Below are 22,465 nucleotides of genomic sequence, written 5' to 3' on the forward strand. Positions count from 1 at the left end.
CAACATAAGAACCATTATTCCCCTACATACCAACACTTTAAATGCAAAATCAGTATAGATCGAAGCCCACCAGTGCCAGTCTCTTCTTCCTGATGCTCTGGTGTGTATGTTTTGGCTGAGGCTACCAATGGCCAGCATGTTTTCTGAATTTTTTTGGTCTAGAGTCTTGGGTAAGATCTGTGAATCACCTGAACTCCTTAAGTCTCCAAATAGCAGGTAAAAAATAGTGTCCTTTTTCCTTACATAAAACCTTCACAAGCAGCAGGCCACCTTCCAGCTTAGATCTTCTTATCATCTAAGACTACCTGAGCCCTCACAGTAATCTTGGCAATAAAGAGCCAACTGCACAGCTATTGGGCAAAGCACAAGATCCCTGCAGGTGATTCTACTCACTAATGAAATGTCCCTGGGCTGAGCAAAGCACCCTGAATTCATTGCACATCTACCAGCATGTAAGTGAGCCTCTGATGCGCAGAGAAACTGGGTGTGTAACACAAGTGGAGCCTCTGCCAGCCAAAGGAAACAACAGGACTAAGAGGTTAGTCTTCCTTGGAACCTCAGAGTTTTCCAGATGCTTTCTTCAGTTTGTAAACTTATAATGGTCTTTCGAATCTGTCAGTAGCTTATCAAACACATCAGTCTTTCAGTTTGCCATTTGTATGGCTTTATGTTCAGCAAAACCCTGCTGATTCCATAAAAATTGTAGGCAATGACTTAGTTCTCTTTAATTTCGTCTAGTGTTTGCTCTTATATTCTGTGTTTTAATATGTTTCAGTTGCAAAAGGCAACCAAAAGTTCTGCTTTTATCCTGTAATATTAACAAGCAAATAAAAATGATATTTTAAAAAATGGAATCATATTTCTGTGTCTACTGAAGATAGAGTAAATTTGTAAGTCTATGTTTAATAAGCTAGTAAACGCATAGTCTGGGATTTGGGAAAATAGTAATGATATATGTGAAGATGCTCAGCCATGTGTGCATCCTTGACTGAGAAACTATAACCACACAAATGTATTAAAAATCATTGCTTATCAGCTTTAGGAATAGTATCACAGTATACAAAATCAAATGCAAAACAATAAAATTAATGATCTTGCAAGACAAAGAATGTTATATTTTACAATGGTACTTTTTTATATTTATCATTAAAAAGTTAAAAGATAATATTGATATGAAAATTCTTACAACATAGAAGCAAAGTTTAGACTAGGTATAATCATAAATACAGAAAAAGACTGGAAAAATTAAATAGATATTTTATTTGTTTTCATTTGGTAGTTGGAATATTCTTCTTTCCATTTTACTCATCTCTGTATGTATTTGTGAAATCTATGTATTTTTTTTTCATCAAACTTGGACTTTCCTTACTGGCCTATCTATCTTATCATATCAAATTATTAGAAGTAGGGACTACGTTCATTGAACTCGTACCACAGTGTCGGCTTTTTGGAAAGTTCCTTTAGTGTTTATTAAATGCCCTTAATAAAATTAGAGCAGAATTTGATTTGTTGCTAAACACAATAAAAAAAATCCAAAAAATAAAAAGACAAATCATGAGGAACACATGCATCAACCACACCATGAAGATGCTCAGCAACAAATAATTTGGACCCAACCATAAAGATTAGGAGCCAGAGACAGCTTATCACCTCGAAAAGAGTAATCATTTAATACAAAGACTCATCTATAAAACATTTTCTTTCTGGTTTTTCAAAATAAGAGTTGCTCTGTGTATCTATGGGTGTTCTGGAACTCACTCTGTAGACCAGGCTGGCCTCTAACTCAGAAATCCTCCTGTCTCTGCCCACCAAGTGCTGGAGTTAAAGGTGTGTGCCACCACTGCCCAGCATTATAAAATATCTTTAAAGTGAAGGATTGTACATGGAATTTAAAGTTTAAAGATGATGAATGATCAGAATTTGGCTATAGAATTAGAAACTGAAATTTCATAAAATTAGAGCAAATAAACTAAAGATAAATTTAAACGATAAGAAACACTTAAAACAAGATAAAATTATAACGAATCCACTTTGACAAAACTGACAGAATCATCAGCAAAGGTAGCTAGTTTAAAGACGCATTGCAGGTGAGATCTGTTTTGCTGAACTAGGATTGTCATGCCTGTGACATGAAGTGATTGATTTCCTTCAATGACTGGTTGGATGTGCGTTCTGGCACTATCAAGAAATTGTGACTCTTCAATTAAGACAGTTCTCTGATTCTCTAGCAGTGTTTATATTTATACATCTTATCGCAGTTTGACATAAATGTCCTTTGGGAGTAGTCAATGAGTTTTTTCCTAACTTCAAATTAAACAAAGAATTACCTGCTTTGTTAAGCTACTCCATGTGCATATATTTTGAGAGAGAATTCAAATTGGTTATCACTCTGAAATCTTATTTATGCCAAGTTTACTTTTCATTATCATTTAGTATGTTTACCAATGTCTGAGAAGCTACTCATTCATTTGCGTCATTCACAGGAAACATACTCAGCCTTATGTAAATTGCTCTATTTTATTTTAAGAACCTTCAAACAAAGGGCCAGCCCCTGATTGCTCCTGTGGGACACCTCTGAAGGAATGAAAAGGCCCATTGCTTTGCTGTAGATAATTTGGGTTATTAGGCAGTTTGGTCATAGGTTTGAATTAGTTACAAACGACAAAGTTAGAGATTAGTAACTAGAAACATACCAGAAGATCAGAATAAGGCACGTGTCTCAAAGCCAGAAACATTTGTTGGGGTAGTGTCTCTCCCCCCCAACCCCATTATTGGGTACCAGAAAGAATTGATCAACTTCTTTACTTTGTGAGTTTAAGCATACAATCTTATTCTCACCTTGTGATTCTGTACTGATTTTATGTGGTTACTATATGGTTAGAAAGAAATAATATTTATTCCTAAGTCTTCTATAAGGTATAATGTTAGTATCTCTACATATGGCTATTTGAGTATGTCATTTACATTAGTGATTCCCTTATCATTTATTAGGGGTATTTCCTGTTGCTCTTAAAATTATTCTAACCTTCTTCTGAAATGATGCCATACCCTTGAGAGTTATAGGTTGATTTGATTCTGAATAGTTTAAAATCTGTTATTCTCTCACATTGACCAGTGTGAGACTCCATGCTAGTTGCTATCTATGGAGAAAACAAGTTTCTCTGATGAAGGTTGAGAGATGTGTAGCTACAAAACCCCAGGAAGAAGAAGCTTGCTTCTGAATGCTCTCCTCTGGGGCTTATCACATATCTGTCCTCTTTGGTTGGCCCTGATAATGGTGCAGAGTTTGGGCTCCATCAGGTGGAATAAGATTTAAAAGTAGTTGATTACTTTCAAGAAATGTATACCACTGTTGTACCAGTGGGTAGAGCTTGCCAGTCCGGTTGGTACAGTTTATCACATTCTCAGCTAAGCAAGACTAGTGATTGCTTTTCTCGTCTGGAAACATGCCAAACGTTTCAGCATTGTGATGAAGCTTCCAGGTCAATACTAGCTTGATTCCTCCATGTTCTGTGATTCAAGCCTGTGATGTCTTCAGTAATACAGTTTTACTATTGAGTTTTGAGGGTAATTAAAAGCACTGACAATAGCCTATATGTTTGGGGGAGGGTAGTCTATGAAACTCACTATACAACAACTCTAAAAGAGGTAACCCATTCCAGAATTTTTTTATTTATTAGCCTGTATTGTACAGTAGGGATATTTCTAGTCTATTATAGTAACTCCATTTAAACATTTTTGTTTATGAGTATGCATATAGTTTAGGAAATTTCTAGAGTAGCAGGTCTCATGTGAATATTTTGAAAGATGTTTATTATAAAAGCCAGAGCAGTCACACATAAAAACTCACAGGAATTGTAAAAATGTACAAAGCCTGTGTAATTTCAGACCAGACAAAATCTCAACATTGATTCTGTAAGGTAAGCACAAAGTTTCACCATTAACCAAAGGTCTAGGCATTTTATAGCTATTGGAAGAGGAATGGGCAGTTGTTTTTAAAGAATATAACCAATGGTTTATTAACCATGCTCCAGTGGAAGGCCGAACAACCTAGAATATATGGGCAACACAAACTGAACTAAATGAGCCTTTAGAGAAAGTGAGAGGCACAAGTTTTGGGGGTATGGAAGGAAGGTGGATCTGGGAGAAACTGAGGGCAGGATGAATGTGATAAAAACACATTATATAAAATTATTATCACAGATCACTCTAGGTCCACATAAAACTGAGATGCCAATAATGGCATAATAGAAGAAAATAACAATTTCCTGTAATTTTGGAATACTCAACACTGTAGATATATTTTCTAGTCTAAACTGTGAACCTATACTAACTAAAAATACTCTTCTTTCCAGATATTTCTTTTACCAAAACATATGAAGCAATGATTGATAATTATACAATCTTATTTTCCCATCTAAAAAGTTTAGGAAAATACGTTAGTAAAATATCTTTACTGTCATATATACATTAATTTTCCAATCATGACTTTAGACCTTATAGCTAGCAACCCATCAGCCACTGTGTTTATTCCTATATTAAAAAGAAAATTTTGGTACAGTATCTTTTAGAAGTCATCTTGGCCACCTAGACCTGAATTGGTTTTTTGTTTGTTTGTTTTTTTAAGATTTATTTATTATATGTAAGTACACTGTACCAGTTTTCAGACACACCAGAAGGGGGCACCAGATCTCATTGTGAGTGGTTGTGAACCGCCATGTGGTTGCTGGAATTTGAACTCAGGATCTTCAGAAGAGCAGTCAGTGCTCTTAACCGCTGAGCCATCTCTTCAGCCCTAGACCTGAATTGTTGATACATCTAATATATCTTAGACTTGGACACTTCCTCTCTATTTTCCTAGATAAGTGTAGTTAGCTATGACCCTGAATACTTCTGATTTAATTATAGCCTAAGACCACTCTGTGAGATACATTCTGTGTCACCTCAGCACTCTTAGTAAATGAAGACATCACCTCCAAAAGTGCCCAGTGCAACTTCAAGATTTGACCTTCATTTATGTATTTTAGATGTTCTGTATTCTATGAGCATGTGGCAGCTGTGTCTGGGACTTCATGTGTGCTCAGAACTGTTTAAGGTCTGGCCAGAAATACTCGGAGGAAATGAATTGATTTAGGTTGAAGTCACCCGTTACAAGAGAATAAGAATGCTTCTCACATAAAATAAACTAGAGAATGGGAAGGCAAAAGTGTCAGTCATCAATTGTAAAAAGATATGTTTTAAAGTCTACATTTTCATTTGGATAGAAGTGCAACAGTAGAGGTTACTGGAAGACAGGAGGGAAGTCATTGTACTTTGAGAGTATGAACATCTAGTCCTCATTTAGGGGTTGGCCTCCACTTATCATTGTTGGTTTTCGATTACTGCTGAGACAACATCCAAGCAGGCACAGGATATATGCCATGTGCAGCAGGAATGAAGGGAGTGGGCCAGCATCCACACAAGCTACTGAATACTCACAGAGAGATTTCCTATCCTCAGCAGTCAGTATGCTGGACTGATGAAACCTGGCTTGCTGGCTCCTTTTATTTTGTATATAATTGTGAAACCATCCGACAGAGCTCAAGATTCTCCGTGTGCCGTGATTAAGGAACATGTATTGTCTTTTTTTACTTCATCATATGACTAAGAGCAAGCCTGCTAATGTCTGGTCAGGAAAAATAGTGTAAAAACCTAAAATCAGAACGCAGGAATTTAAAACTTGCCAGACAGTAGCATGAATAAACCAATTTTCATATATAAAAATTAATAAAAATAGTTCATTTGTATTAGAGAAATCAAAATTATCTCATAGTATAGCAGTCTTTACACCAATGATATCAGCAGTCTATTGAAGTAAGTATGTGTATTTCTATGGATTTTGGAGTGATGATATCATAAAGTGATGAAAATATCTCTTTAAAATTAAGGTTAACACATTTAGGTGACCATTAAACTATTAGACCTAGAAATGGCATTATTATTATTATTATTATTATTATTATTATTATTATTATACTTACTTGAAGGGTTTAAATATAAAAATATTTCACTTACTCACTTATTCACACTTTCTTGTATGAAAGGGTTTTAACACACTTGATCATGTTTTGCTTCAAGAAATCTTTATAAACAAACTATAATCCCACAAGACAGGTCCATTGACCAAGCTTTCAGGGGAAGTCTAATTAATGGAGCCATGCTATAGAATTATGACATTCAATAAATATTAATAATGTGAGCTCACTTCACTGTGTGCCTTAAATAATCTAAATAAATAGATCATTTTGTATGGCTGGAGGTTTTCCACATGAAAAATGAAAGCATGCAAAAGAATCTAAGGTCAGCATTCTAGAGTGAGCCTCAGGAACGGCTAGGAGTGAAGGACATTCTGTTACATAGGCAAAGGAAATGAGCACACAAAGTTTATTTTTTATGAAAAGTATAAAGTCCAGGAAAGGCTAGAAGCTAGGAGCATATTATACTCCCATGGTGTTTGGCTATATTACGACTGAGCTCTTCTTGTAAAAGCTATTAGTCTCAGAATAGGCTGGGCTTTACATGGAAGTTACAGAGATAGAGTAAAAAACATATGTGTGTTCTTATTTCATCGCCCTACTATTTCAGGGGAGTGCACTATTTTAAGACGCCAATGATGATGAATGACTGTTCCTATAACTGGACAATCCACTCCAAATTTGCCTGTTTTCCCTAATGTCCCATTCCTTAATACATGATTTTAACAAAGATACAGTTTAACAATTATTCACTATATCTTCCCACAAACATGATTTATGAAAGTTTCTCAGATATTCTTGTTCTTAATGGTATTGATCATATGTATTAACATGCATAAACTCTTTTACTGTTTTAGTTTGATTGTTATTTATTTATTTTACATCCTATCCTCAGCTTCTCTTCTTTCCTCTCCTCCCAGTCATGAACCTGTACCTCTGCTCCCTCAACACATCCATTCCTCTTCTCTTTCTCTTCAGAAAAGAAGATGTTTCACATGGATATCAATGAGGTTTGGTATGTTACTTTGAAGTGGGACTTCTGTTGAATGTAGAAGCAGCAATCCATTTAGGGGAAAAGGTCCTAAAGGCAGGCAACAGAGTCAGAGACAGTGAATCCTCCCATTGTTAGGAGTTCTAAATGAAGACTTAGCTGCACAGCACATGTGCAAAGGGCCTAAGTCAGTTCCATGTATTCTTTCTGATTGGCAGTTCAGTCTCTGTGAGCCTCTGTGGGCCCAGGTTCGAGGATTCTATAGCTTTCTTGTGGTGTCCTTGCTACCTCTTGTCTCCTACAATCCTCCCCCCCTCCCCCATCTTCTGCAGGACTTCCTCAGGTTCTGCCTAATATTTTGCTGTGGGTCTCTGTATCTGTTCCCATCAGTTGCTGAGTGAGACCTCTCTGATGATGGATATGACAGGCTCCTGTATACACGTATAGCAGGATAACATTAACAGTGTCAGGGGCAGGCTCTCTCTCATGGCAGGAATCTCAAGCCGGCCCACTTATTGATTGGGCCATTCCCTCAATTTCTGCTCCATCTTTTACCCATTCACATTTGGATCTGGGAAAAATTGAAATTTGAAGTTATAGTGGCTGGGACGGTGACTTAATTCCTCCATTGGAAGTCTTGCATGATTAAAGGAGATGGCCATGTCAGGTTCCATATCCCCCATTGCTAGTAGTCTTAGCTAGGATCACCCTCAGAGATTCCTGGGAGATTTCATTACCTTATATTTCTAGCTCATCGCAGAGATGTCACACCCCATTCCAGTTGTCTCTCCCAGTCTTGTCTTCAGTATCCTCTCACCACTTGATCCCACTTGTTCCTATGTGTATCTCCCCATGCCCCATCTATGTCTATCCTATTTCTCCTTATTATAGGTTTAATTACTGATTTCTGAGTTAATCTTTGTTGGGTGGGGTTTTGTTGATTCCCCCCCCCCATTGGTTTTTGTTTCCTCTCTATTTTCTTGCCAGAGTTGCCTGCATTTCTGGTGACCAGTGAGTCTTTAGGTACAGTAAGGTATCTCTTCTGTGTTTTTTTTTTTTGTGGCTTGTATAACCTCTAGGGTTTTGGGGTGCCTTATGTCATCTGGAGTCTTTAATAAAAGCATGGCCTGGAGTCCCTAGTGCTGCTGTTACTTCTGGGAATGTGGGTAGAATTGTGGGCCAGAAAATGGAGGCCATGGGATTGTAGAGATTTTAAAGTTGTACATTGCGCTTTAAGGAGAGTTTTCAGCATAGAGCTTGGGGCAGGGTCTTGTTTATTTATTTTTATGATTATATGAGTTTGTTATGTTTATGTTATGACTACCATCTTCTCATCTATCAATAGTGTATGCCCTCTGTGCGATGCTGGTCATTATCACTTGAAAAAGAAATGCCCCTCCAGGTTCCTACATTAACAGACCCCAGTCCTCTTTCTTTTTGTTTTCCTTGGAAAGCCATGGATGAAGGCATGCTGAATATGGCCTTGTGGTACTAAGTCATATCCCTTGAATAAGAAATGTTGCATACATAAATTATTTGTGGTATTCTTTTATGAGCATTTGTTTTTTTTTTCTTTCCCAATTTGCATTTGCTCATTCTGTGTGTAGTGATAGTGTGAATGATTTTAAATTATGTGCCAACATTGTGGTACTTATCATTCAGTTTGCTCCACCTTTGCTTTTGGGAGCTGTTTCATGTTGGCCAGGCTTCTCTTTGTTTTGCTCTGACCATTTTGTTTTACAATCACTCCCTTACTTTCTAAGAGAAACATTTCTAGAAGCTTCTTATGCAGTCCATGCCATATCTTGACCAAGTTATTAGTTTCTCTAGGAAGCCTTTATTCATTTAATAGAACAAACCAAAATTTAGGAATTCTGTGATTCTAGGAACATGTTAATAAATTATAATACTTGTAAAAATGGCCATATTTAGAGTGAGGCAAAAGTACTTTCTTTATTTGAGGAATAAGAATATTTCAACTAGAATTAATATAGATTTTTATATTGTACTATAAACATAGCTTATTGAGAAATATTATACGTTCTATACTAATAGGATCAAGAAACAGACACTTGTGAATCAGCTAACAGATATTACTTTCAAAAATAATAGAAGGACATTGTGTTTCTCAGTGCTAATTAAGTGAGTTCATGTTATGTTCCTTATGCACATAAGTAAATGCTGTAATGCTCAAAAGTCAGCATAGGTTTCTGGTTTCGTTAGTCATGTGTCTCTTCCTTCAAACCCCTGCTACTCTAGTGTAGTGTGCTCGGTCAGAGAACACACTCTACCTTGTTTTACATAAGGTCAAGTAGGCAGTGTGGTTGAACTGGACTGAATTGATGGCCAAACATTTTAACTCTCTGTCAGAATACAGGGTATACTATTTCACAATGCATTTTCTCACATTAAACTTGGAAAATATATCATAGGAAAAATTCTTCTTTAATGTTCATGTTTCATTAGTGGTGACCACTGACTAGAATCTGCAAAGCAAACATTTTACTTTTCTTTTGTGTTGTTGTGTATTTAGAATTATTCTCTTCAAATAGCTTAGGTTAATCTTCAACTTATACTTCTCCTGTTACAGCATCCAGAGAACTGGGATTCTAGATGTACACTACTGTATCCAACTTGGTTTTATTTATTTCTTTTAGATTTTGCTTTTTTTAAAAAGCAATCTTTAGTTCAACATATGCACACAGCACGTGTATAGTTGCTTTTTCTAACCAATATGGGTGACTATAGTAATCTTGACTTCTCTCCTGGTCACCTGAACTGACTTGAGGATGAGAGGTATAATTCAAAAGATGATATGTCAGAGTTAGGACTCAGAAAGACCATATATCTATCCAGCCACAATTAAAAAGAAAATCTTTGTTATTATTATATGTTCACAAAAGGTGTGTGCACGTTTGTAATCACTAGAATACACAGACCATGACATGTATATGAATGTCAGAAAATAACTTTAATTCTCTCTACCACCATAGTCTCTGTCCCAGAGATTAATGTCATACCATGACATTCTGTGACATGCTTTCTCACCCAGTGAGACATCCCTGAAGTCCAAAGTAGTTTGATACATTGTCTGGCCTTGTATATCTTCTATGTACATATAGAATCTGCCTTATGGTCAAGGAGAAGGCATAATCAGTTTCTCCTCATTGTTTTTCCATGTTCATGTGCTTTCAATTAAACCTGTTGTTATCTGCTTTGCTTGTAGGGGAATTAGTTCTCAATATACCAAAATATATTTTAAGTAAAAACAAAGAGAAAACTATAAGTGTTTAAATTAGATTTTTATTGTATCAAAAGCATTAAAGAAAAGAATAATATTTCCTACCTCTCTCGTACAAGTTTATCTAAAGTATCCTTTTCTGTTTTGTATGTCTTTTATTACAAGTGTCAAAAATATATCAATATGTCTGCACAAAAGTGCCAGTCTGTGAGACACAGACACATCACTTTTCCTGTAACCTCTGCCTCTCCCCTGTTTCTGTCTACTTCAGATTTTCCCCTATGCAAACCATCTGCTCAGGAATTTTTCCACAATGAGATGCTTCTCTGTGGTAAAATATTTTTTAATAGTTTAGCTATGTCCCCTTCCCTACTTTAATATAATCATAAACCAACACTGTATTCCCTATTTCAGTTGTTACAGATAAAGTAGGTTTAAGATGTATGATGAGGAAAATTGAATACTTGTTAAATACAAATTAATCTGTGGAAATCTTGGCCTAAAATTTGTATAATATAGAGTTTGAGGTCATTTGCATTACATCACTCATGGAAAGGCTAAAAATACCTGTCCAAATGTGTTTGGCGTATTTACTACTATCTCATAATCTTTGGAAATGATAGGTCAATAAAATAAAAAGAGATGAGAGACTATCCATTTTTTATGAACTTCAATTAGAACAAGACTTTTAAACTACAACAGTAACCATACAAGCCTTAAGAAGTAACTGAGGAAGACAAACAGAACAGGAAAAAAAATCTACTTCTCTTTAATATGTTGTTTTAAAAAGTGAGACATAGGGCAAAACTAAGTAAAGTCTGCCCTAAAAGGTATGTGACATGGGATGAAACAATAAATAAGCCAATAGTAACCAACAGCATCTCCTAGCCAGATGCACAGGTGCATTAAGATACAACAGGAACTGCTGAAAATGTTCTGCAGTTTGAATTTGCTGGTGGTTATACGTGTGAGTCTATTGTCAAGCTCACATAAAAGTATAAAAAGTTGCACTAAGTGAAAATTTACAAATTAGTGTATGTTTCTCTTATAACAAAACATCTAAATCAATCAACTTAAAATGACAAAAGTTTATTTGGCTCGCTGTCTGGGAGTTTTCAACTCCCAGTAGTTTATCATGATGGAAATATGCTATATGTGAGAGCTCACTACATAGAGGTTCAGGAGAAAAAGAAACAAGAAATAGGAGCAGGTCACAATATGCAGTCCAAGGGTGTGGTCTCATGTGGCTAGACGAAGTCTAACTAGGACAGGCCTCGGAGAGTACTGAATACTTCCCCAAAGCATCAGTCACTGAGGACCGTGGGTAACCGGGGGTTCATATCCACACCGTAACTTAAGGGAACTGTATTCTAAAAGCCACATTCACTGAGTAGTCTAAAGTCTCTGACAACGCATGAGTAAAAGTTATATCAGCCAGAATGTGTATGAATTGTCTCAAGGAACACTAGTCAACTTGCAGTTTGCAAACACTTCACTAACATCACTAAATACTAATGTCATATATAACACGAGACCCAATATATAGAAAAGAAATTAAGATCACCTGCTTGAGGCAGAAGTACAAAGGGGAGATCAAATGTGGATAAAGTAATTTAAAGGCAGGAAAATTTTTTATCATGACCTTTCTTTGGTGTTGGAAAGAGTGTGTTACCTATTTGACTTAGAACTGGACATGCAAGTGAAAGACACCTGTTAAAAGTAGGACAGGCTTCTTAACAACCTATCACATCTAGAGCTGTCTCTGGCATGTAAGGAACCAGTAGAGTATTGCACGGAACAAAGGAGAGCCAGCGGGCAGCGATATTTTCTTCTCTGGGAGTATACCTCTTTTATGTTTCCATGGAATTCCTGAGCTTTTTCCAAAGTCTAAAATACAACCAAAGCATATGAAGCCCTAATTCTAACCAACTTTTTATAACAACAATGTGAGTTAATATATGTTGTAACCTTTCAAAAATGTAAAAAAGCAACATGAGTGTTTTTCAATTTTGTGAATTTGTATCATGCTAAGTGTTAATATTAAACTGTTTGAATAAAAGGGCAAATTAATTAAGATTTGAAGTATTGATAATACTTATCTCCAGAGATTTTGTTGAAATTTTATTTAGAAGAATAAACATGCCCAGATAACACATGAATTGTAAGTCCCTGGATAGAATTGCACAAACAGAAAGGTAAAAATAAAAACACTTTTCTTTGGCTTGTGTTATATTTTGTTTTTCACAGGTTCATATTTATGTACAGTTCATCTGATGTTTTCATGTGAGATTGATTCCTTGCTTCAAACAGTTATGGCAAAAACTTCTGAGAGTAACAGAACTAAAGTTACACCATACAAATTGAGTTTATAGTTAGGCCAGAACAAATCTTCACTAGAATGGCTTTCTAGTGAAATTCTAGTGACACTGGGAAAAAGCTCTGAGCCAGTCTCCGAGAGCTAAGCATTTTAAACACTTATATAAGGCAAGCCCTGTATAAACATTGCTTAAAAACAGTCTGCTACAAGACTTGATTCTCAGTTCACTGTCTTACGGGAACATAAAACCTATATGTATGGTATATGGCGCAAACATCTCCACAGCTAGGGGCACGACACTTTACAAGTACAGACCCTCCAACACAAGAACCAGAAATTTGACTTTCTACAAGCTGTTCTAGCAGCTCAGAGTCACAATTTTCATAACATTTTAAAATCAAATTCTGTAAAATTCTTTCTCATCTCTCATGTTAGAATTATGAAGTGAAGTGGATAGCAGAAGAAACTTTTTCTATCATAGAATTGAATCACAATAATTTGAAATTCATAGTATGAATTCCATGACTTTGCAATTAATATTTCCTGGATTTTGATTGGTAAGTAGCTTAGCAGATTTGAATAAAATTAGAACTTAAAGATAGCCACTAACTGGTATTTTCCAAACTTTTATGTTTTGTTCAGTTTTTATGTAAAGTCCTTCTGAGTCATTGAACTTACTAAGTGCAGTGCAGATTACATAAAGTGATGCTAAAGTCTCAGTTGGTGTTAATACTTTTTTTCCTTGGATTTTAGGCAAAAATCAGAAGAGATGTAATTTTAATCTATATTTACAATGTGCCCACTTTGTTGTAAGTCAATTGAAATGCCTTTAAATAGAAAGTCTTAAAAAGTGATGCTTCTACCATTCTTTGAAATATTGGTATCTATGAACTAAAGCCACTATTGTTCATTAAACAATGTTAATTGAGCTTTTGCTTTATTTTTGTTATGGTTTTCTGCAGTTCTCTATATCTAAATTTGAAAATCAAATTGAGAAGTGTAGATTTCATGGTAATTTTGGCTTTCAACAAGACCTGACTGGTTGATGGAACTTCAACGACAGAATTTCCTCAAACTAAGTGCCCTATGGCTATGTCAGTGGGGCATTTATTCAACTGGCAATTGTTGTAGGTATGGAGCACAATGTGGATAGTACAGTCCCTGCACAAATGTGCCTGAGCTACATAAAAAGGGGGAGTTGAGTAAGCCAGAGAAAGCAAACCTCTAAGCAGCATATCACCATGGCCATGACCTCTTGCTGGATCCTGCTGGTCAGTCAATACAAAATCTACCACTAGGAGAGTGAGGATGATTACAGGAAAGGCAGAAAGAAAAGATGCAAGAGACAGATATGAGAGGCTGCTGGTCAATACCATGCCAGCAGCAGATTTATTTTCTCGGTGTCTTTTCTTTTTTTTTAAATATTTTTTATTACATATTTTCTTCAATTACATTTCCAATGCTATCCCAAAAGTCCCCCATGCCCCCCCCCCACTTCCCTACCCACCCATTCCAATATTTTTGGCCCTGGCGTTCCCCTGTACTGGGGCACTTACAGTTTGCGTGTCCAATGGGCCTATCTTTCCAGTGATGGCCGACTAGGCCATCTTTTGATACATATGCAGCTAGAGTCAAGAGCTCCAGGGTACTGGTTAGTTCATAATGTTGTTCCACCTATAGGGTTGCAGATCCCTTTAGCTCCTTGGGTACTTTCTCTAGCTCCTCCATTGGGAGCCCTGTGATCCATCCAATAGCTGACTGTGAGCATCCACTTCTGTGTTTGCTAGGCCCCAGCATAGTCTCATAAGAGACAGCTACATCTGGGTCCTTTCAACAAAATCTTGCTAGTGTATGCAATGGTGTCAGCGTTTGGAAGCTGATTATGGGGTGGATCCTTGGATATGGCAGTCTCTCGATGGTCCATCCTTTCGTCTCATCTCCAAACTTTGTCTCTGTAACTCCTTCCATGGGTGTTTTGTTCCCAATTCTAAGGAGGGGCATAGTGTCCACACTTCAGTCTTCATTCTTCTTGAGTTTCATGTGTTTAGCAAATTGTATCTTATATCTTGGGTATCCTAGGTTTTGGGCTAATATCCACTTATCAGTGAGTACATATTGTGTGAGTTCCTTTGTGAATGTGTTACCTCACTCAGGATGATGCCCTCCAGGTCCATCCATTTGGCTAGGAATTTCATAAATTCATTCTTTATAATAGCTGAGTAGTACTCCACTGTGTAAATGTACCACATTTTCTGTATCCATTCCTCAGTGCCGTTTCAAGGCAAACAAAATAGAGCATGACCAAGTCCAGGAAGTCAAGCAATGACCACAAATGCTTATGTGGAGAGTTTGTGGTATACAGTATCTATGTTTGAATAAGCCCATTTCCTTCAAGCTTGAACAGTCTCTCAGGGATATTTGCATAAGTGGAGGAACTTGGCAGAATATAATGTATGTCTTAACTAAAACAAGACAAATGTTGGCAGACTCATTCATGATTAATCACAAGCAAGAAGTCAGCAAGGTTTAACTTCAGATGTGCTCCCCATAGCCTCTACTTCATATCCTGCCTTAGCTTTTCTCATGATGAACTGTAACCTGTAAGCCAAATAAACCCTTCCCCTCCCCATGTTGCTTTTTGTCCAGCTCTTACCATAGAAAGAGAAAGCAGACTAAGACAGTGGGCATGGCTTTTTTGCATGTTATTTGCTTATTCCCATTAGGAAGAGTTTCTCTGAGAAAATGCTCTAAGAATATATTGACACATTTTATGTTACTGCCTATTCTCAGTAACTTGTTCTTGCTTTTAGCAAAGTGGATTAATGGTAACTCCTATGTCTTTTTAAAACAGTTCAAGGACATTTATTTAAGTATATTTTGAAAGGATTATGATAACATTAAAATATTCCACTCTAATTTTGTATAATTGTTTGATTTTATTTGAGGGTGAACTATAAAAAAGCCATTGGTAGGGAAGGAGAAAGAAATATCTTAGGGGCAATCTAGTAGACTACACCTGGAAAAAGAATAATGGAGAGATTTAAATTAAGAGTGGGTTGGGAAAATGCCAAGGACCAGGTTTAAGAGGGGTTCCTAAGGAAGGGATGTCTGGTAGCAACAAAACAAACAATTCATAGTCAAATCATGGGTTAAAAGCTGATGGCCTATGGTACCTTTTCAGATTGATCTGTGTGTGTGTGTGTGTCTCTGTGTGTGTTCTATGTCTCTCTCTCTCTGTCTCTCTGTTTTTCTTTTCTCTCTGTCTCTCTGTCTGTCTCTGTCTGTCTCTCTCTGTCTCTGTCTCTGTCTCTGTCTCTCTCTCTCTCTCTGTGTGTGTGTGTGTGTGCGTGTGTGTGTGTGTGCACTTGCACATATGCGTGCATGTGTTTCCTTGTGTGCACCTATTTTGCTGGAGACAGCTTTTTCTTGCTAGTCTAAAAGCTCTCTGGTTAGCTCATTTTGTTTTGCAGTTACAAAGCAAAAGAAGTCTCCTATTTATATATCAATTCAGTCATTACCCCAGATTCCCCTGATCCCTTAATAGAATCAGCATCCTATGACCCCAGCCCCTTGATTCTTATAGACAGCAAGAATTAACATGGACAAAAAGAAACCTGGGTGGGACCACAAACTGAAATTATCCTTCCTACCTGAGCCTAGACTTAAACTCCTTCTGCTCCATGATAACCTTGAACTCGGGAATCTGCCTGCACTTTTAAGCATAAACAAACAAACAAAGAAACAAACAAAAGCTGGTTGGAATCTTATGCTTCAATTGCCCCTCCCTTAATCTCTTCATCTCCTTCCTTAGTATCTTTCTGACAAGCTGGACCATAATGCAGCTGCCTCTGTTCCTTTAGATCTGTGAAACTCCTTATGCAATTAATATTGCATCCTTATATTTTGCACATTTAAGAAATTATATATTTTTTGAACCCGTGTTTTCAGCATTCTTTCCCACAGCCTTTAAGGATTGTCTTAAAGGTCACAGTGTTCTGACCTTCAAGGTCAGAATATCATTTTGCTGAGACATTAGACATGCCCTCACAGCCTAGTCTCAGAACTCATGCTGTCTCTGATTATCATGGAATCATGAACCTTGGCAGAGAGGATATTCCTCAAAGGAGGAACATGGGAATATGTACATTTTTATAGAAACAAGCATTATATCCACAGCAGCCATTACCTCTCATGCAGGCCTATGCCCTGATGGCTGTCTTCCAGGGGTTGGAAACATGCCATTTTGTCTTTTATTTGACCAAGCAGGATTCTGCATGTCCCTCTTTCTGTTTCAATTTAAGAGTAGAAATGTTGACCATGAGTAGTTATGGATCATTTAAATTAATTGATGCAGACTTCAAGGAGAAACAAAACCAATAAGAATAAACCAACTGCAAATATCAGCAAATTTGCCCAGGGAAACTAAAGGGTGTATTCATGTACAGCAAAGAGAAAAACCTATACACACTTCCATGATTGAAGTAGATACCACTCTACAGTTACAAACATGCATGATCTTATGATGTAGGAAATCCATCTCCAAAACCAACTTAGAATTGTTCCAAAGCCCCTTTAAATGAGACTAAATTTTAGACCAGTCATGTTCAGAGATATTATATTCTAAGGGAGTTATGCAGATCCAAGAGAATAGTTAATGGCTTTGTACTTAGAGCCTAATCCTAATATTTTTTGAATTTGATTTCCCATAAATAGAAGTGTTCCTTCTAAAGCATTAAGTCTATCCTGAAGTTCTCTGTCAATATTCCCCTGGATCATGAGTACTTTTTACACATATTTGGATAAGTGATCTACATGATGTACTATGTGAATTTATTTAACTAAGGATATACTAGATAAGACAAAACTAGAACTCACACCTATTAAGTGTGTGATCTCCAATATCAAGGCTGCAACTAATCATTTAGATCTCTTGGGAGGCATGGTAGCCCTGTATGAAGCCTCTATTTAAAAATCTGGCTGAGAAGGTCTATTACCCTGAGAAAATGTGGCTATATCATGGGATGGATTCAACCCAAAGGACTCAGAATCTCTGGATATAGCTTTAGATGCTAGATGTTGAGTGGGTCTAAGTTACCACAGAGGCAGAAAAAAATCTGTAATATTTCCAGAATGCCCTGTTGGCCTAAGCAACTCTCTGCAGGTTTTATTGGCACTTTTGTAAGGTAATTGCCTCACCAATATATTTGTCACATCTTCATTAGAATTTGTTTTTGAGATTGCACCTGTTAGACAAGGCAAAAGTCAGTGTAAGGCTGGTCTCTGCTCTGACAGATGTCTGCCAAAGCAAAAGTGGTGACTTCTTCTAGGGGATAAAGCCAAGGTTTGAGATAACCACCAAATTTTCTTTTCATATTGTTAATTTTGCCTTAGGGTCCAAATATGCCCCTGTCCCAGTCAATGCATGATACATAGCCTCCCTATTGTTTTCTCTTTTGAAGGATAATTCTTTTCTGGCCTCTCCCTCCAAATTAAAAGCACCACTCAGATAGGGTAACTTGCCTTCCAATTCAGTTTCACTTTTAGAAACACTATTTGCCCATAAAGCCTTTGGCATTGGGTTGTGGCAGGTGTGATGGGGATAGACATGTCTTTCTGAAGAAATAATTAGTGCTAAAGATTATTGTAGAAGCAAACTAGATACCTGTAATTGCATAAGCTTTATACATAAATATGTTTATATATTTATATAAACATATTAAAGGGATAATTGAAGTTAACCTACAATGGGACTAAGTCATAGATTGCCAAATGCCTAGTGCCATCTATGAGATCCCTTCCTTCCTATTGTCAGTTAGAAATATCCCAAGACCCTCCATATAATGAAAACTACTCCTACTGCTTTTGGTTTTCCAACAAAACTTAATGGTAATACTGTATTGTTGGAATCACCTCGCACTTCAGTCCCAGGACCTGGGGATCTAAAGCTGATACTGGCCAGGAAGCTTCCTCTCTGCTCGCTAGCTATCATAGCATTGAGAGGTGCCATTCAAGCTGCTGGGGAAAACAGGTCATCACAGCGTTACCTACAAGAAAGCCCTTCAAGCCATAGTAGTAATCTGGCTGATAAGACATGCTCACATATGCAATAGTGGCACATGTTGTATGGATAACCAGTCACTTTCTGGTTAAGTTTAAAGTGTGCTCTAGAGGAGGAAACTCATGAGTAGTTCAGGCTGCATTGCTGTCCAAGAATATATGGCCAGAAGCTCATAGACCCCACGGGTGAATCGATTTCTATAATTCTGCTAAGCAGACATAATAGTAAACTGACCTCTAAATTCATATCTCCATATCTATCTCCATCGAGATTAGTATGTTTTTCAACCATAACAGAGATTTTTCATTGACCAGTGAATATAGGTTAAAGCAGAAACTAATAGGCCAAAGTGAAGGGAACAGGTGCAAGTGTATCAGTGGTATGCTCAGCCATAAATGGAATTCTGTACTCTCCTTTCTTCAAGACTTATGGATAATTATAGGAGAGGTATTAAAAGATTATAGAAGGCAGAGGTTGGGAAAATCCAGGGTGAAAGAGTATGTTCTAAAAATAATATAACCACTACATTCATATACTCAAAGTAGCTCTGGTTCACTCTACAAGATCAAGATTGTCAACATTCTAGCAAGGGACTCATAAGGTCCCACCTATAGCTGAGAAGCTAATGATATTTGATGGCTACTTGGAGATTTGGAGTCCACTTCTTATGACTTTGGCCCCTGGTAAGTTGCACACCCTTCAGTGGATGTCCCAACACCCTTGAATATATTGGAAGCAAAGCTGTGATTTCATGGCTTAGAAAAATACAGTGTGTACATGAATGAAAATCTCAAGTATTTAATAAAATATATTTCATAAAGGATGCCAAATAAAGAAAGTGTACATGTCAGTGGCTAGGAATAGGAAGTCTTAAGTCTCTACTTCTGTAGATACAATTGTACTAATTGTATGTGTTTTCTGTGCTTAAAGTAAAAATACTAGTTTAAATTATCTCTACAAAGGGACAAAAAAAGTGTGATTTTTGGGTAAATATCAGACAGAAAGCCATTGTCATGATGTCATAATGATTCATTATAGTTTATATTCAGAGGAGAGGTAAATCTATAAATTAAGTGAAAATGTTACATTTTGCCTAACAGAGAAGGTAGCCATTCTATTTAACTAAAATATACATGAATATTGTTTAATTTCCATATAATTTTCCGCATAACCTAAATTATTTCTATATTTCTACATATTTATCTGAAGAAGACATTTAGGTTTGGGATTAGGAGTGTTGAAAATGGTTTCAAACATAGAGTTTTTAACACAGGGTCCTTTCTTTGCAGAGTGATGTGAGCCCTTCCAGCAGTACCACCTCACTTCCCATCAGCCCTCTGACTGAAGAGCCACTGCCTTTCAAGGTAAAAGATAATCACACTCCCCAAAACGTTTTTCAGTATTTTGAACTCAGCAGACATTGTATACCATATAGTTACCCACAGATGGGAGGTGATTTGGTTTATTCAACTTACCTGGTTGGTTGCCTTTGTCTTATTTTGCTAGCCATGAAGAAAGGTAATATTTCAGCCCCTTCAGTGATGAGATTAGGGCTGTACTTTCCAGTGATCTCACTCTTCTTAAGATACATTATTTGAAGTATTGTTTTGTTTCATTGTTCTGTTACGACCTAAAGGCTGAAGGTTGAAATATTCATGGAGCAATTGCCTCCATCATGTATGATGTGGGAGCTGTACTGTAACCTTGGGTCTATATATAGAGATTTTACATCACAAGTTGGTTTACATGGAAGAATCTGTAATATTTATTCTACTTCATTTCCTTTAGCAATACTATTCAATGGTACAGTTGTTACAAATAAAAATGCAAATGCATTCTTCTAAACACATTGTCCAAACTGAAGGTTTACACTACAAAGAGGAAAATTTACTTGTTGACTGCTAGGGTTAGGGTTTTTAGCTATAGCATGAAGATGAACTGTGCCAAGTACTAAGAATGTAATAATTGATGTTGTTATTTTAAAAGGTCTACAGTAGTCTGGATAAAAAATAGAATATTGGGATACTACAATTAAGTTTAAAAACTTTTGTGGTTTACTTTAAATTCAGAGTAACATATAATTTAGTGTCCACTAAGATATTCATGATAGTTATATATAAAATTATTATCTGTGGTTTTGTACTTTTTCATACAATGATTTATGTTATTACAACCCATACTACATCTAGGCTGTACAGTGATAGCTAGGACTTCTCTTCATTACCATGTTGCATCATTGAGTTAAGCCTTCCAGAATGCTGTCTACTGAGGATCTTTAGGTCCTATTCATACCTGTTTCATGATTAATGATAGACTTAGTAAACTTATGAAAATCTCATTTATGTATCAAAATACTAGTATCTACTGCATGGCACCTATTGGGGTGTAAAGGATTTGACAAAATCAGGGTATACATAGTTTGTGTTTCAAAGTTTAGTATCATTTGGAATTTATTTCATACTATGTGGGACAGAGGTCATAAAAAAATCCACCTTTACAAAGATCTTAATTGAATTTTCAGAGCATCACCAGAAACCTTTTTGTCTTCTTAATATATGGATAAATTACAATGCTAAAAATGAATGTATTTTAGGACACGCAGACTTTGTGTGCCCCGGTACAGGGGAACGCCAGGGCCAAAGGGGGGGAGTGGGTGGGTAGGGGAGTGGGGGTGGGTGGGTAAGGGGGACTTTTGGTATAGCATTGGAAATGTAAATGAGCTAAATACCTAATAAAAAATGGAAAAAAAAAACAAGAAAAAATATGTCAATCACAAAAAAAAAAAAAATGAATGTATTTTTACCAAAGGTTAAAATAAGTCATTTATATTCTAGAATCTGCTGATATAAAACTAATGTAAGTACAATTATTTTGTTGGACTATTTGACTGGTTATGAGATCAGTTCTGTTTTTGAGCTAATGTATGTAAGTGGTTCTTGAAAGCAATTAAAGCTTTCAAGAGCCTGAAATATGCAGCATTGGCTTTGAGTGTCCAATGTACTCAAAGTTTGTGGTATTTTACTTATCATTCAAAATTATGATTTATAGTCTTCAAAAACTTTTCACACCTATAAAACCATCTCATTATTACTTAAAATTATCTAAAATTTAATCTTTTCAATATATGGTAAGACTCCAACATTAGCTCATTTTATATAATTGATGTATAATTTATACAATTCACACTGTATAAATGCCATTTATAGAATTGATATTGAATAGATGATAAATATATCAATTATTCTTATGTAATCAAAAAATTAAAAAATATATTGGACAGTACTTTGATGGTATAATATTTACATTTTCAAACATTTCTTATTAAGTTTCAGAGGGCATTTAGTACTCTCACAATCATTAAAAGAAGAAAGCCCTGATATTATAGACTTCATAGATATAAAGTCTATAACTTTATTTAAAATCATGATTCTAGACTGAGGAGAGAATATAGTCACTAAAGTGCTTGCCATGGATTCAGTCTCAGAACCTATTTAAAACAAATAATCTACACATTTGTAGCAAATGTGCAGCTTGAACTTCATGTGGGTTCCTAACAAGTGTAGTGGAGGATGGGGCTGTGTCCATCTCTGGTACCTGCCATTGGATCACCTTCTCCCTATCTAGACTGCCTGTTGGACCTCAGTGGGAAAGGGTGTGCCTAGTCCGGCTAGGACTAGATGCCCCATTGTGGAATGATACCCAATGGCGGCCCCCTTCTCCTCAGAGAAGGGTAGGAAAACTGGGGGTGAGATTTGTAAGAGTGGGACTGGGAGGGGAGCATGAAGGGGGCTGTGATATGGATGTAAAGTGAATAAAAAAAATCCAGAGATGCTTGAAGTGGGAC

General features: G+C 36.5%; 1 protein-coding gene across 5 annotated transcripts in view; it reads left to right on the top strand.

The window, feature by feature from the left end:
* The window catches only part of Ccser1 (coiled-coil serine rich 1), a 1,202,904-nt gene that overhangs the window by 438,569 nt on the left and 741,870 nt on the right, over positions 1 to 22,465 (top strand). For all 5 annotated transcript variants that reach the window (XR_868854.3, XM_006505955.2, XM_006505954.2 and 2 more), the window contains exon 7: positions 19,911 to 19,985. Coding sequence is in view for 4 of the 5 variants with exons in the window: in XM_006505955.2 (XP_006506018.1) it covers positions 19,911 to 19,985 (75 nt within the window). In the remaining variant the exon portion in view is untranslated. The remainder of the gene's footprint in view (positions 1 to 19,910; positions 19,986 to 22,465) is intronic.

The sequence above is a fragment of the Mus musculus genome, chromosome 6 (genome assembly GCF_000001635.26).
Source record: "Mus musculus strain C57BL/6J chromosome 6, GRCm38.p6 C57BL/6J".
NCBI classification, from domain to species: Eukaryota; Metazoa; Chordata; class Mammalia; order Rodentia; family Muridae; genus Mus; species Mus musculus.